Source organism: Rhinatrema bivittatum, chromosome 7, assembly GCF_901001135.1.
Source record: "Rhinatrema bivittatum chromosome 7, aRhiBiv1.1, whole genome shotgun sequence".
Taxonomy (NCBI): Eukaryota; Metazoa; Chordata; class Amphibia; order Gymnophiona; family Rhinatrematidae; genus Rhinatrema; species Rhinatrema bivittatum.
Window position 1 is genome coordinate 238,100,455 of NC_042621.1, and position 26,739 is coordinate 238,127,193.

Here is a 26,739-nt window from a genome sequence, read left to right on the forward strand (position 1 = left end):
GCATCAATATCTTTTTTTGAGGTGCAGCGACCAGAAATGAACACAAATACTTAAGGTGAGTGTTACGGATGTGGTCCCTTAGACTGAGGGGGAATTGGTGGAACAAGCAGGGAGGGGCCCTGCAGGTCCCCACTGTCAGCAGGCAGAGCTGGCAGCAGCAGAGGCCCAGCTGGAGCTTCTCCAATACCAGCCCACATTCCCCTTAGATTGAGCCCTCAAGTGCCGGGGCTGGCTGGTCTTCGGTGCTGGCATCTGTGGAGAAGATCTGTCACAATGAAGTCATTGCAGGGAAGCACTGAGAAGGAAGTGGAGTCAGGACAAGCAGCAGTCAGGACAGGCAGCAGTCAACAGGGCCAGGTTCAGACCGTGGTCAGAGGCAGGCAGCGTTCTCGCAGTGTCGTGGTTCAGGCAGTGGTCTGGGCAGGCAGAGTTCAGTCAGAAGTGGAAGCAGGCAATGGTCAGGGGCAGGCAGAGGTCAAGCAGCATTGAGGTCCAATTCAAGGTCAAACCAGGAGTCCAATCCAAGTCGATGCCAGAAGTCTGATCCGAGGTCAAAGCCAGAAGTCCATTCCAAAGAGATTTATTTATTTATTTAAAGTTTTTTCTATACCGACTTTCCAATAACAGAATTATTGATCAATTCGGTTTACATTTTGAACAATAACAGTGACAAGCAAATGTCTTACAGAGAACAGGAAGAATAACTTGGAAATGAATATATGGGGTTAAACAAAGAAATACAATATACATAGCCTAATATAGGCAGAGGCAGATAACTTCTGTGTGGGGTTGATTCTGTGTGGGGATGAGAAATGGAGAGGAGAAAGGAGGATGAGGGACCTCAGGAGCAAGATGAAACGCTGAAGACAGACAAAGGAAAGCCTGACCATGAAGACAAGAAATCAGGAGACAAACCAGATACCAAGGAACAGGACCCAGGAGAAAAGGAAAGACACATAGCAAAAACCAGGAAGCAGGAACCAGGACCGTGGAGGCAAAGCACATCTCCAGAAGGAGTCAACCTATTGCCAAGGCACTGAAGAGGCGTTTGGGCAGGCTTTAAATACTGGTGGCTTTGTGATATCATCAGAGGGCACCGAAGGGGAATTCCCACTGCGGACCCTTTAAATTTGCACAAGTTGGGCAGTCGAGAATCCAAAGTCAGGGCTGGCGGAAGATAGGAGATGCCAGAGACAGGCCAGAGGTCATGGCAGACAGCAGACAGGAGATACTGAAAGCAGGCTAGAGATGGGGCAGGCAGCATTCAAGGCGTGATCAGAATCAAGGCAAAAGGTCAGATCCAGGTGGCAATCAGGGAAGGTCAAGGTCCAAAGCAAGAGTCAGTAGCAGAAGAACAAGCCTAGGGGAGAAAAGGAGAGACAAGAAAGACAGATGCAGAGACTGGGCAAGGTGAGGCAAGAGAAGGGCAAGGCTGGGCAAGGCAAGGGCACAGAAACAAGGCAGGAGCAGCAGAACACAGGAATACTGGAACAAGACAGGAATGCAGGAACACAGGAACGAAAGCAACACGCACTGAAGGCTCAAAGCACGTCGGGAGGCCTGCTGCTAAGGCGTCTGATGCTCCTCCAAAGGAGCCTTTTAAGGAGGCTGCCCAGTGATGTCATCAGGAGGCGCTGGCGCTGTTTTTCCACCACAGGCCCTTTAAAAGGGTGAGTGCTGGGCATGCACACACTTAGAGGAAGCCAGGGTAGTGACGGTATGGTGGCGTCCTGAGCTGCGTTTGGTGATGTTAATTTGCTGTCGGCATCAAGGGTGAGTGAGGCCGTCCCGCTTCCCGTCAAATATAACAGATCTTTTTCCTGGGTAGTAACTTCTAATATGAAATATAACATTGTGTAACTACAGCATGGGCTATTTTCCCTACATGCACCACCTTGCACTTGTCCACCTTAAATTTCCTCTGCTATTTGGATGCTCAATCTTCCAGTTTCACAAGGTCTTCCTGCAATTTATCACTATCTGCCTGTGGTTTGACTACTCTGAATAATTTTGTGTCATCTGCAAATTTAATCACTTCACTCATTGTTCCACTTTCCATATCATTTATAAATATATTATAAAGCACCAGTCCAAGTACAGATCCCTGAGGTACTCCCCTGTTTATCTCTCTCCACTGAGAAAACCAACCATTTAATCCTACTCTGTTTCCTGTCTTTTAACCAGTTTGCAATCCACAAAACTACATTTTCTCCTATCCCTTGACTTTTTAATTTTCTTAGAAGCTTCTCATGGGGGATATTGTCACACACCTTCTGAAAATCCAAATACACCACATCTATTGGCCCACCTTTACCCATATGTTTATTAATTCCTTCAAAAAAAATGTAACAGATTTGTGAGGCAAGACTTCCCTTGAATAAATCCATGCTGGCTGTGTCCCATTAAACCATGTCTATCTATATGCTCTGTGCTTTTGATCTTTAGAATAGTTTCCATGATTTTTCCCAGCACTGAAGTCAGGCTCATTGGTCTCTGGTTTCCAGGATCACCCCTGGAGCCCTTTTTAAATATTGGGATTACATTGGCCACTATCCAGTCTTCAGTTGCAATAGATGATTTTAATGTTAGGTTACAAACTGATGACTGTTAAATGTAACAAATAGCAGGCTTTTTTCTCAACTCATGTGTGATGAAAAGAAAACATAATTTTTTTAATTTTTTTTTTACCTTTGTGCTGGTAGGTTGCCTATGCCCCTAATGAAGCCCCTGGAACAGGCTGGCTGAGGTGGACTGGCACTGGCTGTTAGTACTGGCAGCAGTGGACTGCAGCTTGGATGAGCAGGCTGATGCGCCATAGGAACCAAGTACTGTATGGTGGCTGCCCTGGTCCTGGCTCCACTGGGGTTGTCATGGTCCTTTGCAGGGCTGTGCCTTTTTTCTTTTTTTTTTTTTCCCTTGCCATGGCCTGGGTATCAAGGGGCCCGTGGCTGAAGCCGGAGAAAAAGCAGCCAGCTATCGCAAAAGGGTTTACCCTGCCTCTTGCAGCAAGGAGCACGGCAGCAGAGGAATGGAGTGAGTCATGCCACTGCCGCGGATGTTCAACAGCAAAGGAAGGAGATTTCTGCCGTTCCTGCCGTGGCTCGTTTTGCTGCAGGGAAGGGAGGCAAAGCAGTAAGGAGTCTTGGGAAAGCTCCTGCCACTAGAATAGACTATGGCCAGGCCCGAGGCTGTTGCAGTGGTGACATCGTCATGACGTGGGCCCTTAAAGGGGTGGGATCACAACTACGCTGTGGGTACAGGCAGAAAGAAAGGGGGTGGGGAGAGGAAAAATATAGAATATTAAAGAAAAGAAGGAAAGCAGAGCACACTGTGAGTTGAAGGGGGTCCCTGCCTCATGAACAAACCCCCGGAGTGCACTGCAGGACCAAAAGGAACATGACCAGCAGCAAGAGGCCCTGGGGAAGCCCTTGGTGCCCTATTGACAGTTAGAAGGAAAATATGGAGGCACACAGCAATGCCAACTTGGGGACTCTATTTTAAATTAAATAACTGTGGCCATTTGAGTGACAGAGTGCCCTGTGTACAAACCCCACTACCTGTGCAAAGGTGATTGGGCATAGTTATTTGGCCAGGGAATGTCCCTGTGACAGGGATCCAATTTATACAGGAGTCCAGTCTGGGTTTTACCTGTAGCTCACTGTTTTACCTCCTTCAGCTCTCTGAAATGAAGGGAGGGTTACCTGGCAACCAAAGAAGCATTAGGAATAGCCTTGTAGCTTAGGCAAGTGAAATGGCCAGTGAAAGCACATCAGGCAAGTAAAATAGCCAGTTCCTGAGAAGTCTGCACAGCCACTTAAAAAATGGTAGAAATTAAATAGAGGTGAATGGTATCTGTGTGATTTGTTTACTTGTTTCTATCATCTGTGACACGGTATGGAGAAGGCTGAGAGCTGCAAGATTAAAGTACATGAGAACTTTTAAAATGGCGCTATTTTTGTGTGATTTCAGTTGAATAAGGATCTGCTCTGGGGGAAAAAAGTGAGTCTCACGTGGGAAACTTGGGACAGAAGACAGGTGGTGCTGGATAAAAGGTGGAAATGCTGTACACCAGCTCCAGAGAATTCTTGGAGAAGCCATCCTTCACCAAACTGGGACAGTCACAAGGACTAGTAACACCTGTGTTACTGTGTGACTGAGATGATTGAAAAAGGGAAAAAAAAGTGATTTTGGTTCAAAGTTGCTCCTGTACCCAGTTTTCAGGTAAGGGGACAAAATAGTTAATTGTAAAAGAATTGAACAGGAGCATGATTTCACCTTTTCTTTCTAAAGGAAAGTGGGAAGACTGTGAAAAAGTCCTAAAGTAAAATTTAAGACAGGGGATTTTTTGATTATCCTTTTATTTTTCATAGTTAGAAAATCAGCTCAAAGCCAATGGATACCTCACTAGAGAACTAGCTGCTGGAAGATTCTCAATGTCAGGAAGTTAGGCTTTGTTATTAATTTTGTGAAGTCAGGCAATAGGTATCCCTGGAAGAGAGAACGCCACCAAAGTAAAGACCGACACTTGTGCATCCGTCACATCAGAGACGCTCACTGCCATCTGTCATCCAGGAGATACTCGCTGCAAAGGAGACCATTGCACCAGATCTTGGACCAAAACAGAAAATCAGAGATAAGTGCACCACCACATCAGACACAGACACTAAGTCAGGCCAGACTAACAGTATTTTATGAACTAAATAGCAAAGCAACACACAAAAAAAGAGAAAAACTATCAGAGGAAAATAAACACCTGGAAAAACCAAAAATACTTACCGGAAAGGACGCTGTACCAGTAGACCCTAAAAAGAAAAACAACACAAAGAATCAATTTCTGAAAAATACAAATTTGAAGTGTAATCATAGTCTGAGTAAAGAGGAATATAAAAACAAAATACTTATCTGACTTATAATTCTTTTGGTTTAAAGTTCTACGATAAAAAAAATCCATAATTGTTGATAGTGTTTCAAAGTATTTCCATGCTACAAGAAAAAAAAGTTTGAATATGCTGAAATTTCAGATTATTGTCTAACAAGTGAATTTTAAAAGCCCAGAAAGGTGATTATGTTGGACTGGCACACGCTGAATAGATTTAAAAAAAGGGGGTAGGGCGTGGGCATGGTATGGGCAGGCCTTGGACCCTCCTGGATTTCACATTGAAATTAGCGCATAAATACTTATGGGTCCCCTGCTGCATAACTTTACTTCTGCTATGGATGGCGTCTAAGTCATAAAACAAAAATCCTAAACAGATCAGCGGGGTTTTAAGGGTTGGGGCTAACAGCGGGATTTGGAAGTCCTAACCCTTAACTAGGTGAACTGGGAACAAACTGAGAAAATGGGCAATGATGGTGCCTATGTCTATTAAAATCCCTCCACTTAGAGTGGAGAAGCGGCATTTGCACACATAGGCAGGCACCCTCTTAAAATTGAGTGCACATGTGCATGCGGTCAGCCTACTTTATAACATGCATGCACATACACATGCATGTTATAAAATAGCTATGTCCCTGGGCGTGAGCCAGTGAACGTGCTCACATGTGCGCCCAAGCCCCAGTTTAAAATTTATCATCATAGCATGTAAAAATCCTTTTCTTGAACTATTGTTTTAAAAATACTTTTTGAAAGGTATTAAGTATTTGATATATTGTTTCCAGCCAGTTCTGAATTCTTTTCGTAATTTTATCCTTGTTTTCCTTCCCTAATCCCAGGAGACTGACTGGGTGGGTTATACTTGACCATACAAAGTCCAGCGGGAAAGTGGATTTTTCGGGTGTGCCCCCTCAAGGAAACATTGTGAGTCCCTACTTACCTTCACTCCCTCAGCCCAGGACACCAAAGCACGAGGGACTTCTCCTAAGGTGGCTTACACACTGAAAAAAAAATCCATTTGCTCTAAAGATTTTTTTGCATTTTATCTTACCCTTCAAGTCAATATCCTATTTGAAAATAAAAATTAAGGGCCCAATATTCGAAGATATCTGGTTATCTAAGTTATAACTTATCTGGCTAACTTACCCCTAGATTCATCAAAATGCTATAATTTTGCATGGATACTGTTGTAGTCCTACCCGCGACAGGTGTGGGCAGACCCCCTACCTCTCCTGCTGCTCCTAGCGAGGCCAACCAGGCTGCTGCCAATGCCATCCCTCAGCAGGCCGAGCCGCGACACTCCGGACTCCCCCACGGTCCAGGAGCCACCGGCAGGAGTCTCCTCTTCGCAGCACAGAGCCGCTCCTGCAGCCTGCCTTGCTCCATTCTTCACGGCAGGGCTGCCGCCGCCAATTCCACCATTCTTCGGGCCTCCCACGTGGCAGGGATGCCGCCAACATGCCTGGCTTCTCTCCTGCCTCTCCTTAGGCGTGGGCGCATGCCTCAACCCAACCTTTAAAGGATCAGCGGCGGGAAAAGCCCCATGGCCCTCTCAGATGATGTCATCCACCACTTCCTGCTTCAACCCTATAAAAGGGCTCTGCTTGCCTTCCTTCAGTGCCTTCAGATCGGGTTTGCACATCATCTGTGATCTTCCTTCCGATCCAGGTCTTCCGTGGTCTCCTGTGCCTTGATGGATCTTCATTCCATGTTCTTCGTGTTCCTGACCTTCATCTCCTTGATGTCCCTGGTCTCGTCCCTCGTCGGAGCTCCCTCGTCACCTGCCTTCTGTTCCAGATGTTCCGTGTCCAGATGTCCTGATGTCCCAAGTCCTGAGGTGCCATGTTCCATGTCCCTGATGTCCGATGTTAATGTCTTGACTCCGTCCATCTCATCTTCAGCTCTTCATCCAATTCCCAGGTCCCTCGTCTGTCCATCTCTCTTGGCGTGCCATGTCGTGGCCCGTGACCAGTCCATGGGATGGCTGTGTAGGGCACCTCGTGGTACAAGGCCTTCTTCTCGTTGCAGCGCAAGCCTCCGGGAGACTTCTGTTTTTAAAGCCTTGTTCCTGAGTATCTTGGTCCCGGTCTATGGAGTTCCCTTGTGCCTGCATCTGTCCATGCCTAAGACTGCTTCTGATTGAGCAACCCACCGGATTGTAGATAGTTCAGTATCCTTTCCTTCAGCAGAGTCTCCATTAATTTTCCCACCACCGAGGTGACTCTAATCGGCCTGTAGTTTCCAGCCTCTTCTGATGCATGAGTGCTGATTTTTTAATTGGGATGTAGTATGATTGGTATGACTAAAGCATGAATGGTTTTTAATAGAGGTGATGGTCTAATAGCATGTGCAATATGGGGTTGATTTTAAAAGGAACACATGCATGTCCATGTGTGCACTGTTCCTGGAACACGCACATGGAAGCGCCGATTTTATAACATGCGTGTGTTGGCACACGCATGTTATAAAATATGGGTCCCGCGTGCACATGCTCTGCACGCGCGGGGGGGGGGAGATATTAGAAAATTACGTGTGGAGACGCAATCGAACCTCCCCCAGTTCCCTCCCAGTCCACTCCAATTAAGGAGAGAACTGGGAGGGAACTTTCCTATCCCTATCCCTACCCTTGCTACCTCTTCCCCTCTCCTCCCTTACCCCTAACCTAACTCTACCTATCCCTAATTTTTTTATTTTAATACTTACTGCTCCCTGGGAGCAGAAGTAATGTCTGCGTGCCAGCCGGCTACCGGTGCACACTTCCTCAGCACAGTGGCTAATAGCATTGTCCTGGCTCACTCCCCCCGCCTCGCCCTTCCCTGCCCAGACCATGCCCCCCAGCCAACCCCTTTTGCAGGGCCTGGCACTTCGGTGCATAACGGAGGTTATGCAAGTGACCAGGCCCATTCTAAAATGCGCTCGGCGCACACAAGTCTCAGCCACACATGTAACCCCCGTTTTTTACACATGTGGCCCTTTTAAAATCAGACCACATATTTATAAGGAATTTAATAAAAGCATTTTCATTTGAAAAATTTGTTTGAAAGTAATAAAAAATGTATTGGTGTTGTGCATATACCTGGAACTTATATATATATATATATATATATATATATATATATATATAAAAGTTTTTTCTTTGAATAAGCTAGCTGAAAAGTCAGCACATCCCATTTCTCAAAAGTAGGAAGCTATTGGGTGCCAGTTCTGAGCATAATCCATAATATTTGCCATCTGAGAAATCATCTTTGGGTAATCACTTGATTAGTGAGATTAAAATAGTAGTAACTCACTAAATAATTTTTAGAATGAGCCCTTCATTTATATATTTCGAAAGTCTATTGGGTTGAATATTTTACTGTAGGTATACAATGCAAAATGAAAAAGTAAGTGATGTTTGTAGACCAAATAAAGGAAATTTAAGTTTCAAAAGCAAGTGTAGCCACTATTTCTGAAATTATTCTTGAAAGTAGGGGTTACACTCAGTTCTGGGGCTAAGTCCATGTACAGTCCAATAGTCCCAGGGTGTGGATTCTCTGAAAGGGGGAGGATAGACCTCCAGGGCCCAATCTGTAGAGGGGGGAAACCCTCCACTCAGTGTATGCTGCTGATTGGATATAGATTAGATACTAGAACAAACAGACAGGACATTTTGGTTGAGTGGTCAAAATTAAAGTTTACTGCAGATCTTTGGAAGTAATTGATTAGCACCATGTCCAGTTGAATCTAGTTACAACCATGCCCCAAAGTTAATGTCAACTGGCTCCTCTATCTGCGAATGTGTCCTTTGGCACTAGATTCCTGAAATGGTCTCATCCTCTATGGTACCCTCACTCTCTATGATCCTTCTTCAAAGGACCAGGTGTTGTGGGATTTATTTGTGGAGGTCTCTAGAACTGAGGTTGAGAGTGTCATGCAAGCCCTAAATACTAACCTTAGTTTATTAAATAATTACTCAAATGCTTTCTTAAAATGTTTAAGTAAGGATTTAGTGCAATTTGTGACCAATTTGTAAATTGCTGTCTTGTGGAGGATTATATATCGGATTTACTAAAAGCGGCAATTGTCCAGCCAATCTTTAAAAAAAATCAAATGTGAACATACATACAGCACACAGCACATGTATGTTTCGGTTTGTTTATTGCACATTGTAACTTGAATGTATAATCTAACAGAGTTTTAATTGTAGTTAAAGGACAGATTAGACAACATTGAACAATTAGCCATTATTATGAAACTATGTTACCGAGCTTAAAAGGCATCTCAAATTACCAATAATAGGAACAGATACATTTTCAATTTACTATATGTGCCTCCATGTAAACTGTTGTGATGGTATATTACTGAACAACGGCTTAGAAAACATTTTAAATAAATAAATAAATAAACATTAATGAGCCAAGTAATTTTAGACCAATTTCAAATTTGCCTGTTTTTTTATCTAGGAAAAAAATTGTACTTAGTTTCAATCTTTTTTAAATGATTAAAATATTTTGATCCTTGTCAATATGGCTTTAGAGCCTTACACAATATCGAGACCTTGCTGCTATCCATATTTGAAATATTTAGAAGTGTGTTTGATAATGGCCATGGGATCTTTTTGATAGACTTAACAGCAGCTTTTGACACAGTTGATAAAATTCTTCTTTTAAAACATGTTAGACTGGAATAGGAGATGTAGTTCTCAAATGGTTTGTCTCTTTCTTGTCTAATTAAACTCAGTCAATTGTTTTTGATGGAACTAAATCTTCTTCTTTCAATCTATTCTTTTTGCCACACTTTTAAATGTTTACATTTCTCCAATTTGCCACCTTTTAGTTGACCTAGATGAAGGCTATCGACTTTATGCAAATGACGTTCATTTTTTTGTGCCTATTTAAAACAATCTCTGAAACTCCTAATCGCATTTCTAATTGCTTGTTAATAGTTAATTCTTGGTTTAGTAATCAAAAGTTTATTTATAACTTTGAAAAGACTGAAATTCTTTATCTTGCAAGGTGTCCTGTAACAGATCTTCCTAGCCCATGGACTCTAGAAGATACTGTGATCGAAATTTCAAGGGAAATACGTAATCTGGGTTTTACAATGGACACAAAATTGACTCTTTACCCACAAGTAAACAAAGTAGTAAAGTCGGCTTTTTACAAGCTGAATATGCTTTGGCAATTTAAACCATATCTATCTTAAATGATCTAAAGACAGTGGTTCATTAATTGGGGATCTCGTCTATTGACTACTGCAACACCTTATATCTTGGGTTGCCTCACTCCATGTCCATTGCAATTGATTCAAAATGCTGCCATGAGAATAATTACCGGAACACCAGTATACCGACACATTTCTCTAATCCTGGCCAGTTTGTACTTTCTCTCTATAGTGTGGAGAATTAAATTCAAGATTTTGCTATTAATTTACAAAGGTGTTAAAGGAGGCATGGCCCCAGCAACAATCAATGCTGCTCCTAAAATTTACCTGCAGTAAGGACCCCTAGATTGTCCTATCAAAATTTATTGTATATACCATTTTTCAAGCAAATCCATTTAGATGAATTTCAGGAAAAATTGTGTTAGTACAGGATCATTTAGCTTTGGAACCTTTTGCCCAAAAAGCTTAAGGAAGAATCCTCATTATTAAATTTAGGGAGCCATTAAAAATGCTTTTATTTCAGCAAGCATTTTTAACAATTAAATCCAATAAGTTACATTTACAGTTTTGTGTGACATTTTAAGTGTCTGTAGGTGTTTTTTTATTTAGTTTTATTTCCTTTTAATATACTGTGTTGTTTGTTATTAGCTATGTATTTATCTTTTTATTATTTTAATACTATGATCTTAAGGTGTTGTTTTAAGGTGTTTGTTATTTATTTCAGGTTTTAATATTTTTTTTTTTTTACCTTATGTACATTTATTCATTATTATATGTTATTTATGGATGTTAAATCTGTATTCCACTTAGAAATTTTGATGTGGTATAGAAAACCCCAGTATAAATTAATTGATTGAAAGCAAGTATCCTTCCCAGGCGATACCTAAGTCCAGATGTATTTCAGATTCTCCAAACTTCCAAATCCTCTCTCTACTCCAGGATCAGAGACTCCACTGGGGATGAGCAAACAATTTTTATTCAAGGTTCTTCTCTCCAGATGGTAAACAGGAAATCTTTCAGATGAAAGGTCCAGTGCAGCCAGGAAATAAAACTCTTTTTTCCCCCACTCATGGACAGGATGGATGATAGTAAATTTCCTCCCAAAACAATAGATAACATTCTCAAAAAAAATAGTCACTCACACCAGAGTCATCCCTTTCCATCCATTGAGTTTGAAATGGAACAAGAGAGCTTGTCTCATTCTGATTCTTCCCAGGGGCAGAGGGCTTTTCCCTCCTCAAGATAAGACCAGGTATTCCAGGAAAAACATTGAAAAGTAAAATCCAAAAATCTCAACAAATTGCAAAACACTGAGGTGACCTCTCCAGGCAGGTTGTGGACTGAAAGGATATACCACCTACTTCTATCCTGGGAACACTAGCCTGTGAGGCCTAGCCTGCAAAAAATTAGACCAAATAACTTGCCCACACACACACACTCCCCCTATTTAGTCTGCTATCTCAAAATGCCACACTGATGTCCCACTCTGCCTGCCTGAGTGTCTCACAGGGGGGTACTCCCAACCCCATGATCTAGACTAGGGCCATCTAAAAATGTATTTATATTGGAACAATATAATATATATCACTTAGAACTTGTTTGCTGACCTTTATTTCAGTGTGTCTAAGTGAAACAAAATGGCAACCATATTTTATTACTCAGATTGTTTTCTTTTTAATTTGGGGCCAATTACCTGAACTCCCTGGCTTGGATTTAATTCAGAACCAGTAAGCCAACTCTAGTTTGCAAAAAATACAGTACAGCTTTTACTGAACCTGTTACTCTTTGTTCAATAGAAAACTTATTAGGATGAGTGAGATATATGTTTTAGTCATCTAAAAATTCCTAAAGCTCTTTATGTTTTAATCATAAAACCTTTGCAATTCCCAGATTATGTATGTAATTATAAAGCAGAAATGAATTAGAAGAACCAAACAAAATGACAATAACTACAATTTTAATTATTCATAATTTCTGTAAATGTTAAGTAGATGGAAATCACTGCTGAAGGATCTGTTTATAATAGCCATCTATAGATTTAAATACGAGAAAATATTTAAGTACTCATCCAATTAATGTCCACTAAAAATGTTTCCTATGTTTTGCAGCCTTTCCAGTACACTGCCATTATAAAGATCTAAGAGACTACATACCACGTAGGAAACTCTCAGGCACAATGTTTTATCTCTAATCTAACAGGAAAAGGCAATTTAAAAAATATGTGAATTATTGTCTTGAAGTTTAGTCACTTATTAGTTTCATTTTTCTAAAGGTTAACCTGACTAACTTTGAAAAATGTCTCCTATTAACCAGCTAAATTTATCTCTCCAAATTTACCAGGCTCTCAAATTTAGCCAATCAGCAAAATATCAGCTCTGTAGATGTTTTTGGGGAAAGTTTGTGATTTAGCTGGATATCTCTGGTCGCACAAACAGCTGGTCTAAATCTAGCCAGACAAATTTTGTACGGCTAGATCTAGGCAAATTTTCAGCTGCTAAGCTAACTGGTTAGGTGTGGCTTAAAATTGGGCTAAAGATAACCAAATAAAATTACCTGATTAACGGGGTCATTTTTCAAAACGTGATGGGCTGTCATTGCGTGTATTAGGGCCTTATTACGTGTGATAACGCCGTAAGGCATGCAGTAGCAACCACATTGCGATGATAATTAAATGAGGGGAGGGGTTTGGGTGGCGTTTTAAACATTTTGGGGATGGTTGCACTGTGGCCAATAATGTTTTACACATTATCACCTGCAGTGGCGCCGGAAATAGCTACACCTTTTGCAGGGGCGCTCTGGGGACAATAGTGTGCACTGTGGCCACAACTGCGGCAGATGAAAATGCACCACCACAATGTGGCTGGGTGCACACTATCGCCCCCTGCCCGCCCCTTTTCTGGCCACGGCTCTTCATTCCTCTGTATTTATGGTGGAATGAAAATCTAGGCATGAATTTGCTGCGCGGCTGCTTATTGAAAATTCACCCAACATAAAGTATTGTTAAAAATGACACAAAAATGAACACATTTTTCCCCAACAAAGATCCTATGGCTCTGGTTTCTGATTCTTCAGCTACATGAGAGGATTCTAACACAAGGACAGAGTCCAGAAAGAAAGCCTCTTCCTAAGGCTCCACCATCCATCATCCCCCACCCCCCCCTCCCAAATAAAGCAAACCTACGTGACAAACTGAGGTGAAAGAGAAAGAGATAGGATTAATTCAGGGAGTTGAAGAACCAATAAAAGGGAAGAATCTTACCTCTCTTCTGCATAGGATTCACATGGGCGATGGTAGCGATGTCCATTCTACTTCACAGAGTCTTCAGATACTTGCATGCATGGTGAAGGGGTTGAGGATAGGGCGAGCATGACAAAAGGGGAAGTAGTGTTCCAAGGAAAAAATTATGAAAAAAAAAAAAAGAAACAAGATAGAACAAAGCCTCCACCTCCATACCCACTTCACCAGCACGATGGATGGGGAAGAAAGAGACAGTTATGAACAGAGAAAGGCAGAACCCCCAGAAATAAACCGGGGAATCAACTTAGAATCATTGTATGGAGAAATCCCTTGGCCTGGCATTTAAAGCTCTATAAAACACAAGCTGGCATAAAATGGCTGACATAAAACCTTATCACTTTAGGGAACGTTCCCAATCTGGGGTAGCAGCAGGAGCTTCCTCCTGGTCTGACTACTTAAACTCCTCCTCTTTTCAAAGCATATCTGAAGGTAACCCTTTCTACATTACTACATATTAAGCCTTTAAATCTTGTGGTTCTGCTCAAAACACTTTGAGGAAAGAAGAGGATGCTGAAATATAGCTTATATTATAGAACCCAATTACATCCTAAATAAACATTTCAGGGGTACCTAAAATTCTAAACTGAAATATATTAGGAATGGAAAAGGACACACTAACTGAAGGGTATGCATGAAAAAGAAAATAGAAATGTAGGTATTCTCCTGCAATAGAATAGATGGAGCAATGCTTGCTTATACTGTCTACAAAGGTCTGCCAAGCCAAGGTTTAGGACTAGACAACATAGGCAACTACCACTAGTGCCAAATCGTCATAGGGCCAAATTTTCTCTGGAGCCTTGAGAGACTGCCTTGCCTTTATACTGGCCTGCTCCCACTGAGGCGCTGACCTAGAGCAGCGGCTACTTGAAAAGAATTCAGCACAGGGCCCAGGAGCACACTGACAGGCCTGGTGGTGCCCTGCTTCTCACACTGGTTTTCATAGTAACAGGAAACCCCTGCAGCAGGAGAGGTGGAGTGATGCAGGGCCTGTCACTCAGCCCATAAGGGTTCCCAGGCCCTGCACTACAGCTGCTGCTATGGGTCGGTGCCAGAAATCTGAGGTGAGGGAAGGTTCTGGGCAGGAGAGGTCCACGTCCCCTGCACCTCCAATGATCCAGCAGGGAAGAGAACATCCCCCAGCACCCTACATATATGGGTGCCTGGTGCCTGAAAGCTAATTTTCAGGCTGGTAGCATACAGCGGGTACAAATATATACACAGAAAGTAGACAACGGTATTTCAAAATGAAAGCCCCATATGTACTTTCTCTTTTCTGAGCTCCCCACACCCCTTTTTGCTGTGGGTAAAACTAGCCATGTTCTGAACGGTTTGTGCACTTTTACCTGCAGTGAAGATGACGGAGGGGCTAATTCTCCATAGCCCTTTTTAGTCAGGCAAATAACTATTTATTTCATTTTATTTATCAATTTTATTAGACCGCTTCCCCAATCACAAAGTGGATGCTCAAAGCAGCATACAATGTAAACATCAATTACAATACATGAAACAATTTATAATAGTAAACAACTAAAATCCAAAAATTAAAAGACATCTGCAAGTGGGAGAATGATAAACACTCCAATAAACCTTCTCCAACCCTTTAGTTCTCTCAGTCTCAATCCCTACCTCTTGTCAAACTCCAAATCAATATCCCTTATGTAAAAAGCCCTGAAAAGTGCCCTCCTCAAAGCCGCTTGCTTATTTTTGCTAAGCCTGCAGTTTCATTAGTGTATGTACCTGTCCTAATTTAGTAATTGCATAAAGGCAAAAACAGCAAATATTAGCACACATTTCTGCCAATAATTTAAGCATTTGTTTTGATCACTTTTCAGTCTATTTTCTGTTCCTAGAACCTGAATATTAATATTTGTGCCTTAGTTCATCCTCACAAATATTCTAAGTCTTAAAGTGCTATGTAACAGTGCTCAGAGGACTATAATAATTGTGTGCCATGAATCACAGTAATAATTGCCGTTCTTGAACGGCAATTATTCTGTATATACTGTTCAATAACTGCTTGATTCTTTCTGAGTTATGTCACTTCTGTTTTGCATTTCTTTTCAAGTTCTGCCACTGTATTAGCTTCAGGTTTTCATGATGATCCAAGCCCCCTGCTATTAACGAACAGCTAAATCTGCAAGGAAATAAAAGGTACGGTACTGTATCCGCATCCTAGCACATTTCTGCTTCCAACACTTTTTTTACCTTCTGGCTCCTTGTGAATCTATCATTTTCTGAAACTCTACAATCAAAACGTGGACAGCTCTAAACGAGCTTCTTGCTATCCTTGGGGAAAAGGAAACAATCTTGCAGTATTCCCTGAAGCTGAATGGCCTTAGATTGTACTGGCTCTTTTAGCTTGTCATTCGTTAAGCCTTCAGCATCAGCTCTGCAATAGAGTGGCAGAGAAGAACTGCAATTCAGGCAAATCCTTTAGCACAATTCATGTTTAAGATACCTGATGAAAGCACATAACAGTTTGCTTTATACATTTCACCTGAAACAAAAATACATTATTAGTTGTTTTGAATGGGAAAAAAGTAATTTCAGAGACTGAATAAACTTGTTAGATGTATGCTAGTTATTGAAAGTGCTAGAAAGATATTGATAATGTACTGCTCTTACATGCACCACCATGCCTATTTTCTTTCAATAAATTGACATCACTTATTATGATTTTTCAGCTACTGAATACAGATATCAATCTCAACACATACCAGTCTACGGATCTCTCTTTCACACTCTCTTTTGATCCTAGTGATTTCTTCTTGGTGTAGATGATACACACTCCTTATCTCTGCAGCCTTAATTTTATCCGCTTGAATAACCACATTTAAAGCTTCTTCTGCTTGTCTCCTAGCTCCTTTAAGCTCATAAATTTCTTGCTGCATTCTTATTTTTTCAAATTCATATATCTTCTTGGCCTCTTCTTTAGCTTCAGTGTAAAGTACTGTTTTAACTTTGTCAGGAGCAGCATCCCGTAGAGCACTGACAACAGTTTGCAGTCTCTGATTTTCATTATCTTTAATTTTTATGACTCTGAGCAGCTCAGCTTCATGCTGTCTCAACAGAGATTCTCGAACTGCCTGCAGCTCCTTCATTTTTTCTTCGTGAAGTTTGGCTTTCAGTTCTGTTACCAAAACTGTATTTTTATGCTGTTCGTGCTCTTTGATCTGTTTTATTTCCTGATTTTTTTCTCTCTCCAACTTGATTACCTGCAAAAAATAAAAGAATAAATTAAAATTGTTTCATTTGACTGAAGTAGTTAAGACCTAGACCTCTGTACTTTTGCAAAAGCTGGTAGGAGTCATGATAAGTTAATTACAGCAGAGTATCCTAGCATCAAAATTAAAATGATAGTTAGTGAACACTTTGGGGCAGATTTTAAAAGCCCTGCTCTCAGAAATCCAGCTGGAGTTACGCGCACCAAGCATATTTTGCATAGGCCCAGCGATACGTGCAAGCCCTGGGACGCGTGTATGTCCCGGGGCTTTGAAAAAGGGGTGGGAAGGGGGCGGGGACGGGGACGGGGACGGGGCGCCGATCCAGGGGCAGTCCGGGGGCGGGAAATAACAAAATAAAGGTAGGGGGGGATTTAGGTAGGGCTGGGGGATGGGTTAGATAGGGGAAGGGAGGGGAAGGTGGGGAGAGCGGAAGGAAAGTTTCTTCTGATTTCGGAGCAGTCTCAGAGGGAATGGGGAAAGCCATCGGGGCTCCCCCAGGGCTCGGCGCATGCAAGGTGCACAAGTGTGCACCCCCTTGCACGCGCCGACCCTGGATTTTATAACGTGTGCAGCTGCGCGCGCATATTATAAAATCGGGCGTAGATTTGTGCGTGCTGGGTTACATGCAAAAATCTATGCTAGCACGTAGCTATTAAATCTGGCCCTTTATGCTCATTTTCCAAAGAGATACTATATAAAAGAGGCATATGTTGTAATATGAAAGATTATATCAATCTAAGGGGGTCATTTATCAAAATGCACTAAGGCATTTTTGCATGCATTAAGAGCTTATTGCTTGTGAAAAGTAGTGTGTGTTATGGTTTTATTGCATTGTCTCCTAAAAGGCCTTTTTTAGTAGATTTGAGCTCCTGGAAAGAGTGAGAGAAGAGGGGGAGAGAGAGATGCCGTAATGTCACTCCCCTAGATAGGTATTTGTATCCCTATGGTAGGCCCACCTAGTAACTCGAGGCGAGGTTTAGGTATTAGTGTAGGGGGTTAGGGGCCACTTTGACATTCAACGTGAGACGTACGAACAGAACAGTGGTCTCTTGTGAAGATTTTATGGCCTTCGGAGTGAGAAAACTCGCCCAAAGATGAGATTTGGGCAATGTTCTCTTCACCTAGCTTGATGTTACCCAGGTAGAGAGTCCATCAAGCTAGGTCTCTCTCTCTCTCTCTCTCTCTCTCTCAACAATGGTCCCCCTGTGGTTGAATGCAGGAAATACAACAGGTCTGGCACTTATTGCAAAGTCTGAAAATGTTATTGCAATTTGCGCTAACTTAGCTCTTCGCATAGGTAATTAGTGCAAATTGCAATAAACTGTATATTAGCATATAACACACCCCTTTTGCTATCGCATGTGATACTTATCGCATTTTGATAAATCCTGGCCTAAGAGAGAGAGCATTAATGATTTAAAGCTCTGTTCAATAAAGATTTTTCCATTCACAAAGACTAGGAAAAAGTTATTTTTGAATAAGGCCCTTAAATTGCTACTTTACCTAATGCAATATGCACTATATTTATCTATTAAATTCAGTAGAAATGCAACAACTAAATAAGGAAAATAGGACTGTTTAAACTGAGAGAATTTTGTGCTTTCTCATTTCAAACCATAGGAAAGTTTCATGATGTGAAGTAAAGCAGCCTTACTGTGGATTTGAATTGAATTGCTTGCTTTTCCCAGGCTGTGCTTAGAGTGAGTCCTGACTCCTAGAAAGGGCTTTCAGTCTAAATTGGTGCATGGGTCTATGTGACTTGCTCAAGGTCGCAAGGGGCGTCAGAGAGAGAAGCAAGGTTTGAATCCTGGCTTCCCTGGTTTGCTGCCTGCTGCCCCACTACCTAGGCCACTCTTGCACTCCTTTATTAATAGGGAAATAATCATAAAAGATAAATAATATTCGCTTTCAAATCAGGAACAACAAACAGTAAAGCAATAAAATATGATTGGTAGAAATTAACATTTTAAACTAAAAATTTTGTTTGAAAGGTGGATGTAAAACCTGTAAATAATTATAATTACATGTTTATAAAATCTTTTTTGTAAATACAAAACAGGGAAAAGCATATTTGATCTAGTAGAATCTTCTAGTAGGTGGGATCAGAAGGGGGATAGGCCACAAAAATGGGTGCAATTTTGCATTTTCAAAACCAAGCATGTTGTTTTTTTAAAGAATGCAGAGTAAAAAGAAGATGCAAATCTCTGTGGGTACTATTTCCCTAGGCAATTTTCAAAGGAAAAGTATGCATGCATCTCATGCATATTCATTATGGATATCCTGAAAGCCTGACTGGTTAGGTGTGCTCCATTGTAGACATACATACAGCTGCTTAATATATAGATGGCCCAATGTAAATTTTATGATTTACAAATCTCCAACCTACCTAGGCATCTCTGGTTCCAAAAACCTATTGTGATTCCGTCATGTGATGTACACAATGTATTGTGTGATTCATAAGTAATTTTTAGAGGTTTCTATATGATTAATTTACTGAGTTACAGGATTTTTATACTGTTGGACAGATTTTAAGTAAATATGTACACAACAACTAGTAGAGGATTGAAACATTGCTCACTCAGACTTGCTTTGAATGGTAGTTTGGCCATTCAAGAAATGCAGAGTAAAATCTGTGACCCCCATGAATTGCAAACCTCCCAACTAGTGACGCCTTAGCATTTATGGTTTCACCTGGTGATTCATAGAACTTGGATTTCAAAATGTGCACATCACACTTTGAAGGACTTTCTGATTAATATCTGCAGAACAATTTGACTATATACTACATCTGCTTTAAAAAGCATATTGTCCTACCTGACAACAACTGAAGAAATGACAATGAATGATTTTACTAACTCATGATGCATTTCAAAGCACAGGTGACCATCATCCCATTTGGAGTAAGTAAGACCTTTTCAAAACCTGCATATACAGTGACTGTAGAAAGTATACACCCCCTTCCAAATTGTTGTCTTATAGGGAGTTTACATGTTGGCGGTCTTTATGCCACTCTGTCTTTCTGCTATACTCCAGACTCTATATCTTCGAGTGTTCTTGCCACTTGCAGAGACTACAGTGTACAAATCAACTACTCTTGTAGGAATTTTCCTCACTTATAAGGGCTAAAATTCTTTAATGATGTCAATTTTACAATGAATTCCTCAGAATGTTTCTGTAACACCACTCCCCCAAACCCCAACCCACCTCCCAAAAACTCACCGTGAATCAAAGTGCCCCCTTACAATGGTGCATATATTGAGTGTCAGGCTGAGCCCTATAAAAAGTCTCTCTCTCTCTCTCTCTCATTTTCTCTGTAAGATATGTGTGAAAAAGGCTGCAGATGTGCGTGAAGAGTATTTTAAAAACCTACGCATATACTTTATAAAATAATGCGTATCTTTACGTGAATTTATGGGCGCACGCGCGGCCCTTTTAAAATCTACCTGATAGTGCTGAAGTATGAAAGCAAGCATCGTCAGTCTCAGCCCTTAAGCTTGCACAATCATTCCAGCGAATAAAGGGAATGACTGAAAATTCACCAGCATACAAAGGGAAAGAAGTTACAGAATTAGCAAAACAACTGAAGAGTCTTTAAAGAATCAGAGCAGCAAAAAAGGAAAGATAATTGGCAGAAGCACAAATATAGTGGGAAATCCAGAGAGTTACTCCAGAGATCCCATGTGGATCCAGACTGGACACAGCAGTAATTAAGGAGGGGCGAACTCAGATTTATAGATGAGAGCTTGATAATTGCAGCATAGGATACTAGTGGTCTACACACAAGATAGTTTACAGCCAGCATAAAAAAGACTAAGAAAATGGATGAATGTCGACTTTATGGAACAGAACTGGAAAAGGTTACATATCTCATTGCTGGATGTGATGTGCTGATGTCTGGTGAAATTGGAAGAGATGATGAAAGAAATCAAGATAGCAAAGTGGAAGAAAGGATCACCAAAGATAAAGCGAGGTAACAAAACATTTTTCAGATGTCTCAGGGAAAGGATTTAGATTTAGAATTTATTTATATTCTACCTTTCAGCCACTTCAAAGCAGATTACATTCATGTATTGTAGGTATTTCCCTGTCCCTGGAGGGCTCACAATCTAAATTTTATACCTGAGGCATGACTTGCCCATGGTCACAAGGAGGAAGGTCAGAGATGGTATTGTAAGATTAAAAGGAGACAAGGGTCATTGTGTGGAGAAAGATGAGGAAAAGACAGAAATATCAAACAAATACTTCATTTTGGTGTTCACTAAAGAAGACCATGGAGGAGGGCCATTACTCGTTGGCAAGTGTGCAGATGACAGTGGGGTAGATACCACCCCATTTACAGAAAAGAGTGTTTAGATGAAACTAGCAAAATTGAAAGTAGACAAGGCCATAGGGCCTGAAGAGATACATCCCAGAATACTAAAGGAGATCAGAGAGGTGCTGGCAGGTCTGGTGAAATGGGCATGGTGTTGCAAGCCTGGAAAAGGGCAACAGCGGTCCCAGTTCACAAAAATGGGAGCAGACTACAGACAGGTTAGCTTTACATCAGTAGTAGGAAAATGAATGGATCCGAGGCAACATGGTTTTACCAGAGAAAAGTCATGTCAAGTGAACCTTATTGACTTTTTTGATTGGGTGACTAGAGAATTAGATCAAGGATGAATGCTTGTGATTTATTTGGATTTCAGCAAAACTTTTGACACTATCCCACATAGGAGGCTCATGAACAAAATGAGAAGACTGTTAATGGGTCTCATGGTAGTAGAATGGAATACAAATTGGTTGACTGACAGACAACTAGGAGTCACTTAATGAAACTCCAAGGGAGAAGACTCAAAAACAATATAAGGAAATATTTTTTTCACGGAGAGGGTGGTGGATGTCTATTCCGGATTAGACAGTGAGGACAAAAACTGTAAACTAATTCAAAAGGGCATGGGTTAAACACTGTGGATCTTTAAAGGCTTATGGATGATATTGAAGAAAAGACTGCACGGGGTAACCTTCATGGAACAGTAGTAAGTAACCTTAACAGAAGGCATGGGGAATTACTGCAATCTTTTACTGTGTTACTATGTTACTATGTAGCATAGGGATAACGCAAACACAGTCCAAGATCCAGACCAGGTCAGTTAATCCAAATATATCAATCTTTATATATTTGACAAACAAGACCTCCAGATACTCTTCTACGTAAAGGAACAAGTATACAGATTTATAGGTATGAGCATTCACGGGGCTCACCAAATCCAACAGCGCAGCACATCTCTATTCTCTAGCCCTCAATTTGCCAGAATACTGGTATTCCCAGCAATGCATTTTGATTCTTTGATTACCAATCTGGATCCTCTGGGTGGGGCTGGAGCTGTTTGCTTGAGGCTGCAGGCTGATCCCCCCTTCTGGGTTGCTCAGCCTCTGGATTAAGGGAGCCACTCAGTAGCTCAGAGGCAGAGTTCCAGGCCAGTTCAAAGCCAGCCAGAGCTCTTTTTGTCCTTAGCGCTAAGGCATTCAATGACTGAACAGCAGTGGTTTTGGAGTGTCCATTCCCACTTCCCTGGCTAGTCTCAGAGGCAAGGTGTCTCCCCTCAGATGCACATGATTAGCCAGTAGGTCCTGCCCCCAGTCGCTCTCCCTTCTCCATTAAAACATTTTTCACAGCATTTCAGAAAGGCAGGGCAGGTATGGAGAAAAGGGACAGAATGACAGAGAGCAAAAGGTTGCAGAAGCATCACATGAGCATTTAAAAAATAAATCTAACTTTCTTTACACAGGGCAAGTATGTTTCTAAGCCATGGGTTACCAGAGGACAAAGGCCTTTGCTGTCATTGAAATCTCCCCCAATAGAGATCTCTTGTTATGTTTAAGTCTATAATATGCCTTACTAGGGTTTCCCATAATGCAGTTCCTATCAATATTGTCTTTGCAATGAATCAGTAGAACAATCATAAGAAATATTGGTTCAGATCCAGTGGTAAGAAATATTGTAAACCAAAACAAAATCTTGACTCTAAATTTTATTTTTTTTTTTGTTGGGGGGGGGAGCGCTGCATAATCTTATGCCCAAATTTTCAAACGCCGGAGCACGTAAAATCTGGCAGATATGACACGACTGTGTCGAACCTGTGCCAAATGCATTTTAAAATCGGCCCGGCCATGCGCGTATCTGCCGGTATATGCAGAAGTGCCGGCAGAGCAGAAAGGGGCAGGCCGGGGCCAGCCAGCACGGTGCCATTTTGCACTGTCCCGGTGACTCGCATGCCAGCAGCAGGCCAGCATATGCAACTTAATGCAACTACCAGGATGAAGTAAGTTAAAAAACAAAAAGTTTTCACATAGTTAGGGTGGGTTTAGGGGTCAGGGAGGAGAGGGGAAAAGGGAGGAAGGGTAGTTAGGGGGATAGGAAATTTCCCTCCCAGTCTACTCCTTAATTGGACAAGAAATCCTTAATTGGAGTGGGCTGGGAGGGAACTGGGGAAGGCTCTGCTGTGTCGCCGCGCATTTCTTTAGAAAATTCCCCCGTGCATGCATTAGAGGACACTCGCACATGCGCACACCGATATTAAAATCAGCTGCGCATGTGCGTGATGGAATCATATTTTATAACATGTGTGCAGCAACATGCACATGTTATAAAATCGGCGCACCCATGTGTGTGCGCCAGGAACCGTGCGCACATCGATGTGCGTGCACGGGTTTTATAATTAACCCCTTAGTGTATGTAAATCATTTCCATTGTCATGTATTAAAACTGCTGTAAACAATAAATTAGTTACTTTCTTAATAGTAGTTTATGGTAAGTTTGCTTACCATAAACAGTGTTCTCCATAGACAGCAGGATGAATTAGCCATGACACATGGGTAATGTCATCTGATGATGCTGAATGGATCCTTCTCTCTTAGTCATAAAGCTTTTCCTCTATTGAGCATGCTCAGGAGTTCATCTGCACATGCTGCCTTGTGAGCCTCTCAGTTGATTGCAAAGCTTAGTTTTCAGTAGACAGTTAACTCTCCAGAGAGGTGAGCTACTGTTATGTATGTCTATGGAGAACACTGTTTATAGTAAGCAAATTTGTTTTCTCTATCACCAAGCTGGGCTGAATTAGCTATGACATGTGGGAAGTCCCAAGCTGAGGGTTGGGACTTCCCACATGTGGGGTAGAACACTTACTGAAAAAGCAATCCAGAGCACTCCCCCCATCCCCCATGGAGAGTGGGTAACGAGGCTAAAAAAAACCTGCTAGCCCAAAGTTACTGTCACTTCTTGATAGATTGTCTAGACTATAATTAGACATGAAGGTGTGAACTGATAAACAAATTGCAGCTTTGCAAATGATAGGCCCAGCTCTTAGATGAGACATTGAAGTAGCCATGGTGTAGCCATGATGAGTTCTGGCAGAGTCCAGTATCTAGAGACCAGCCAGAGATTAGCAATGTGCAATACAATCTGCCAGCCAGTTGGACAATGTGCTCTTGGCAACAGCTATTCTCAGTCTGTTAGAATCATAAAAGACAAAAAGATGAGAAGCCTGATGATGTGGTTGAGCTCTCTTCAGATAATATGCTAAGGCCCTTTTGAAGTCCAGAGAATCAAGGGCTTTTTCCCCTTTATGTGCATGAGATCTTGGGAAGAATGTGGACAAAACAATGGCATGGTTGAGATGAAAAGCTGAAACTATTTTTGGCAGAAACTTGGGATAAGTGCAGAGCACCACTCTTACAAAAAAAATTCAGATAATCTCACTGACTCTCACTGAATTCAGGTAATCTCACCTGCTCTTCTAGCTGATGTGATGATGACTAGGAACATTATTTTCCAGGTGAGGAACTTCATGGAGCTGGCTAACAGTTCATATGAAGGTTTTATTAGTTGTGCCAATATGACATTGAGATCCCATGGCACCATTGGCTTAGGAATCAGAGGTCTTGTACACCACAAGTCTTTCATGAACTACAACACTAAAGGATGCAAGGATACTGGATTGCCCATCCATTTGAATGTGGTAAGCCACAATGGCATTGAGATGCACTTTGACCAATGATGTACTGAGACCTGACAAGGAGAGAGAGAATAAATACTGGAACAAATCCTTTAGAGCACAAACATATGGGTCTAGGGAATTTGCTAGGCACAAATGAAAATCTTTTCCATAAAACTGTAAGCTCTTCTAGTTGAGGGCTTTCTAGCCGAAATTACTATATCCTCAACTTCCTTGGACAGCAACAGCAATGAGACTACCGAGCATTTAACATCCATGCTGCCAAGTTGAGAAGAAAAGTGTTCAGTTGACATAAATGATCCCTCCTCTTCTTAGTAAAGTCAGATCAGACCACAGGGGGATCAGAAGGCTGACTGAAAACATGATGAGGTAAGACAATCACACTTGTCTTGGTCATCCAGGAGCAATGAAGATTAGGCACACCTTCTGCATTGTTGTCACCACCAACGGAAGTGGCAGATCTGCATCCCACTTGAGTAGAAAAACATCTGAAGTGATTCTGAACTTGCTATGAAGGATGGACCAAAATGTCCTGTTGTCACTAATGCAAACAAGCATTCAATGGGTGAGCCCAGAAGTTAATCTGTCTGCTACATTTTGATTTAGAGATCTCTCATGAGGATGAAACACTCTGCTGAAGCAATCCACCAGTGTGTTGGAGATCCCGGGAAGATAGGTTGCTTATAGGAAGGTTCTGTGACTGCAAGCCCACTTCCAAATTCTTAGAGATACTTGGCAGAGGGTCCATGACCCCATGCATCCTTGCTTGTTTATGTCGGTTTGGATCAGAATTCGCTTTCTCCATAAGAGATGTGAAAAAATTCTCAATGCATGTTTCTGATTGCTTATAACTCCAGGACATTGATCTAAAATAGACTATTTGTTGTCAACCAAATTCCTTGGAGTCAGAAAGAACCCTTTTGTGCTCCCCACACTATTTCCCAGGTAAAGGCTTTGAAAATTATCTATGAAATATTGCCATCTGCAGCCAGACTTTATAATCTCTACAGGGAGCAGTGAGCTACTCTTTTATCAGCACCAGTATGGTGCTTATTCTTCCCAATACATTTTGGTTCATTCTTTCCAGTCAGAATATATTCTTCATCTCCATATCCGGCTAAGTTACATGGATATTTAGCAGTATGGCTATTCCATTGAATATCCACATAGAAGTCACTACTAAGTCGGATAAGTTGTATCCATCTAAGTTTAGGCCTGCTATTGAGTTAGAGCAGCTCTCTCTTAGACGGACAACTTATCCAGCTAAGTCTAAATGTTGCTACTTTGCCGGATAAGTTATCTGGCTAAGTAGCATCGCCATGATCCACCCACTGTCTGCCCACAAAGTTCTCTGGCTAAAAGAAAGCCAGATAAGTGACCTATCCCACTATCTAGTGGCCACTGAACTTAAGTGGATATTCAGTGGCCGTTAGATAGCTGGATAAGTCCTACTTATCCGGCTATCTGCTGGCTGAATATTGGGCCCACAATATTCAAGGGTTTCCTTTTGAATATCATGGGAAGTCAGGTTGAAAAGAGACCAAAAGTCCATATTTTTCTCCCTTCTTCAGCAGTTCTCTAGAGGTGATCCATGAGAAAGTAAAAGAGTAACTGTAAACCAGTTTTATCTGCTAATGGAAGAATTGTCTTTATAACCCCAACCATAGTATCTCTCTGGATTAGCTCACAAAGCTAAGCACTTAATCATATCCGTTGTTATGTAGCCAAGCCAGGAACTTATCTGTCCTCTCACACATAGTCATAGATATAACCAGGGCAACTTCTTCTGAAGCACATTTCACATCACTCTCACAGTAAAAGACATTTTCCTCTGGAGAGGAAACTTACATTTCTGTAATCTCAGAGATCAAACTCTTGTTCTTTCAATTGCTTTGGCAGTAAATAGTGCTCCTGAATGATTCAACAGGGAAATTATTTACCCTCAGAGCAGCTAAAAGCAACAAGAGCAACTGTATATCACGAATGTGAAGAATCAGAATAAATAAAGAGAAGATTTATATTGCTTTGCTGAAAGAGCCCATAAAAACAGCAAAACTGAAAAAGAAAATTAGATGGCAAGAGAGAATTCTTGATCTGGCCTATGTTGTATTTTGGCTGCTTCAACTTGGAGCTGGGGTTAGCAACGATTGCCCCCCCCCCCCCCACACACACACACACACACACTTGTCATCCAGTCTCCATGATTAC

At 41.5% G+C, this 26,739-nt stretch overlaps 1 protein-coding gene across 1 annotated transcript in view; it reads right to left on the reverse strand.

Moving 5' to 3' along the window:
* The window catches only part of JAKMIP3 (Janus kinase and microtubule interacting protein 3), a 264,240-nt gene that overhangs the window by 164,976 nt on the left and 72,525 nt on the right, over positions 1-26,739 (reverse strand). The window contains exon 2 of the mRNA XM_029610721.1: positions 16,031-16,528. Coding sequence (XP_029466581.1) covers positions 16,031-16,528 — 498 coding nt within the window. The remainder of the gene's footprint in view (positions 1-16,030; positions 16,529-26,739) is intronic.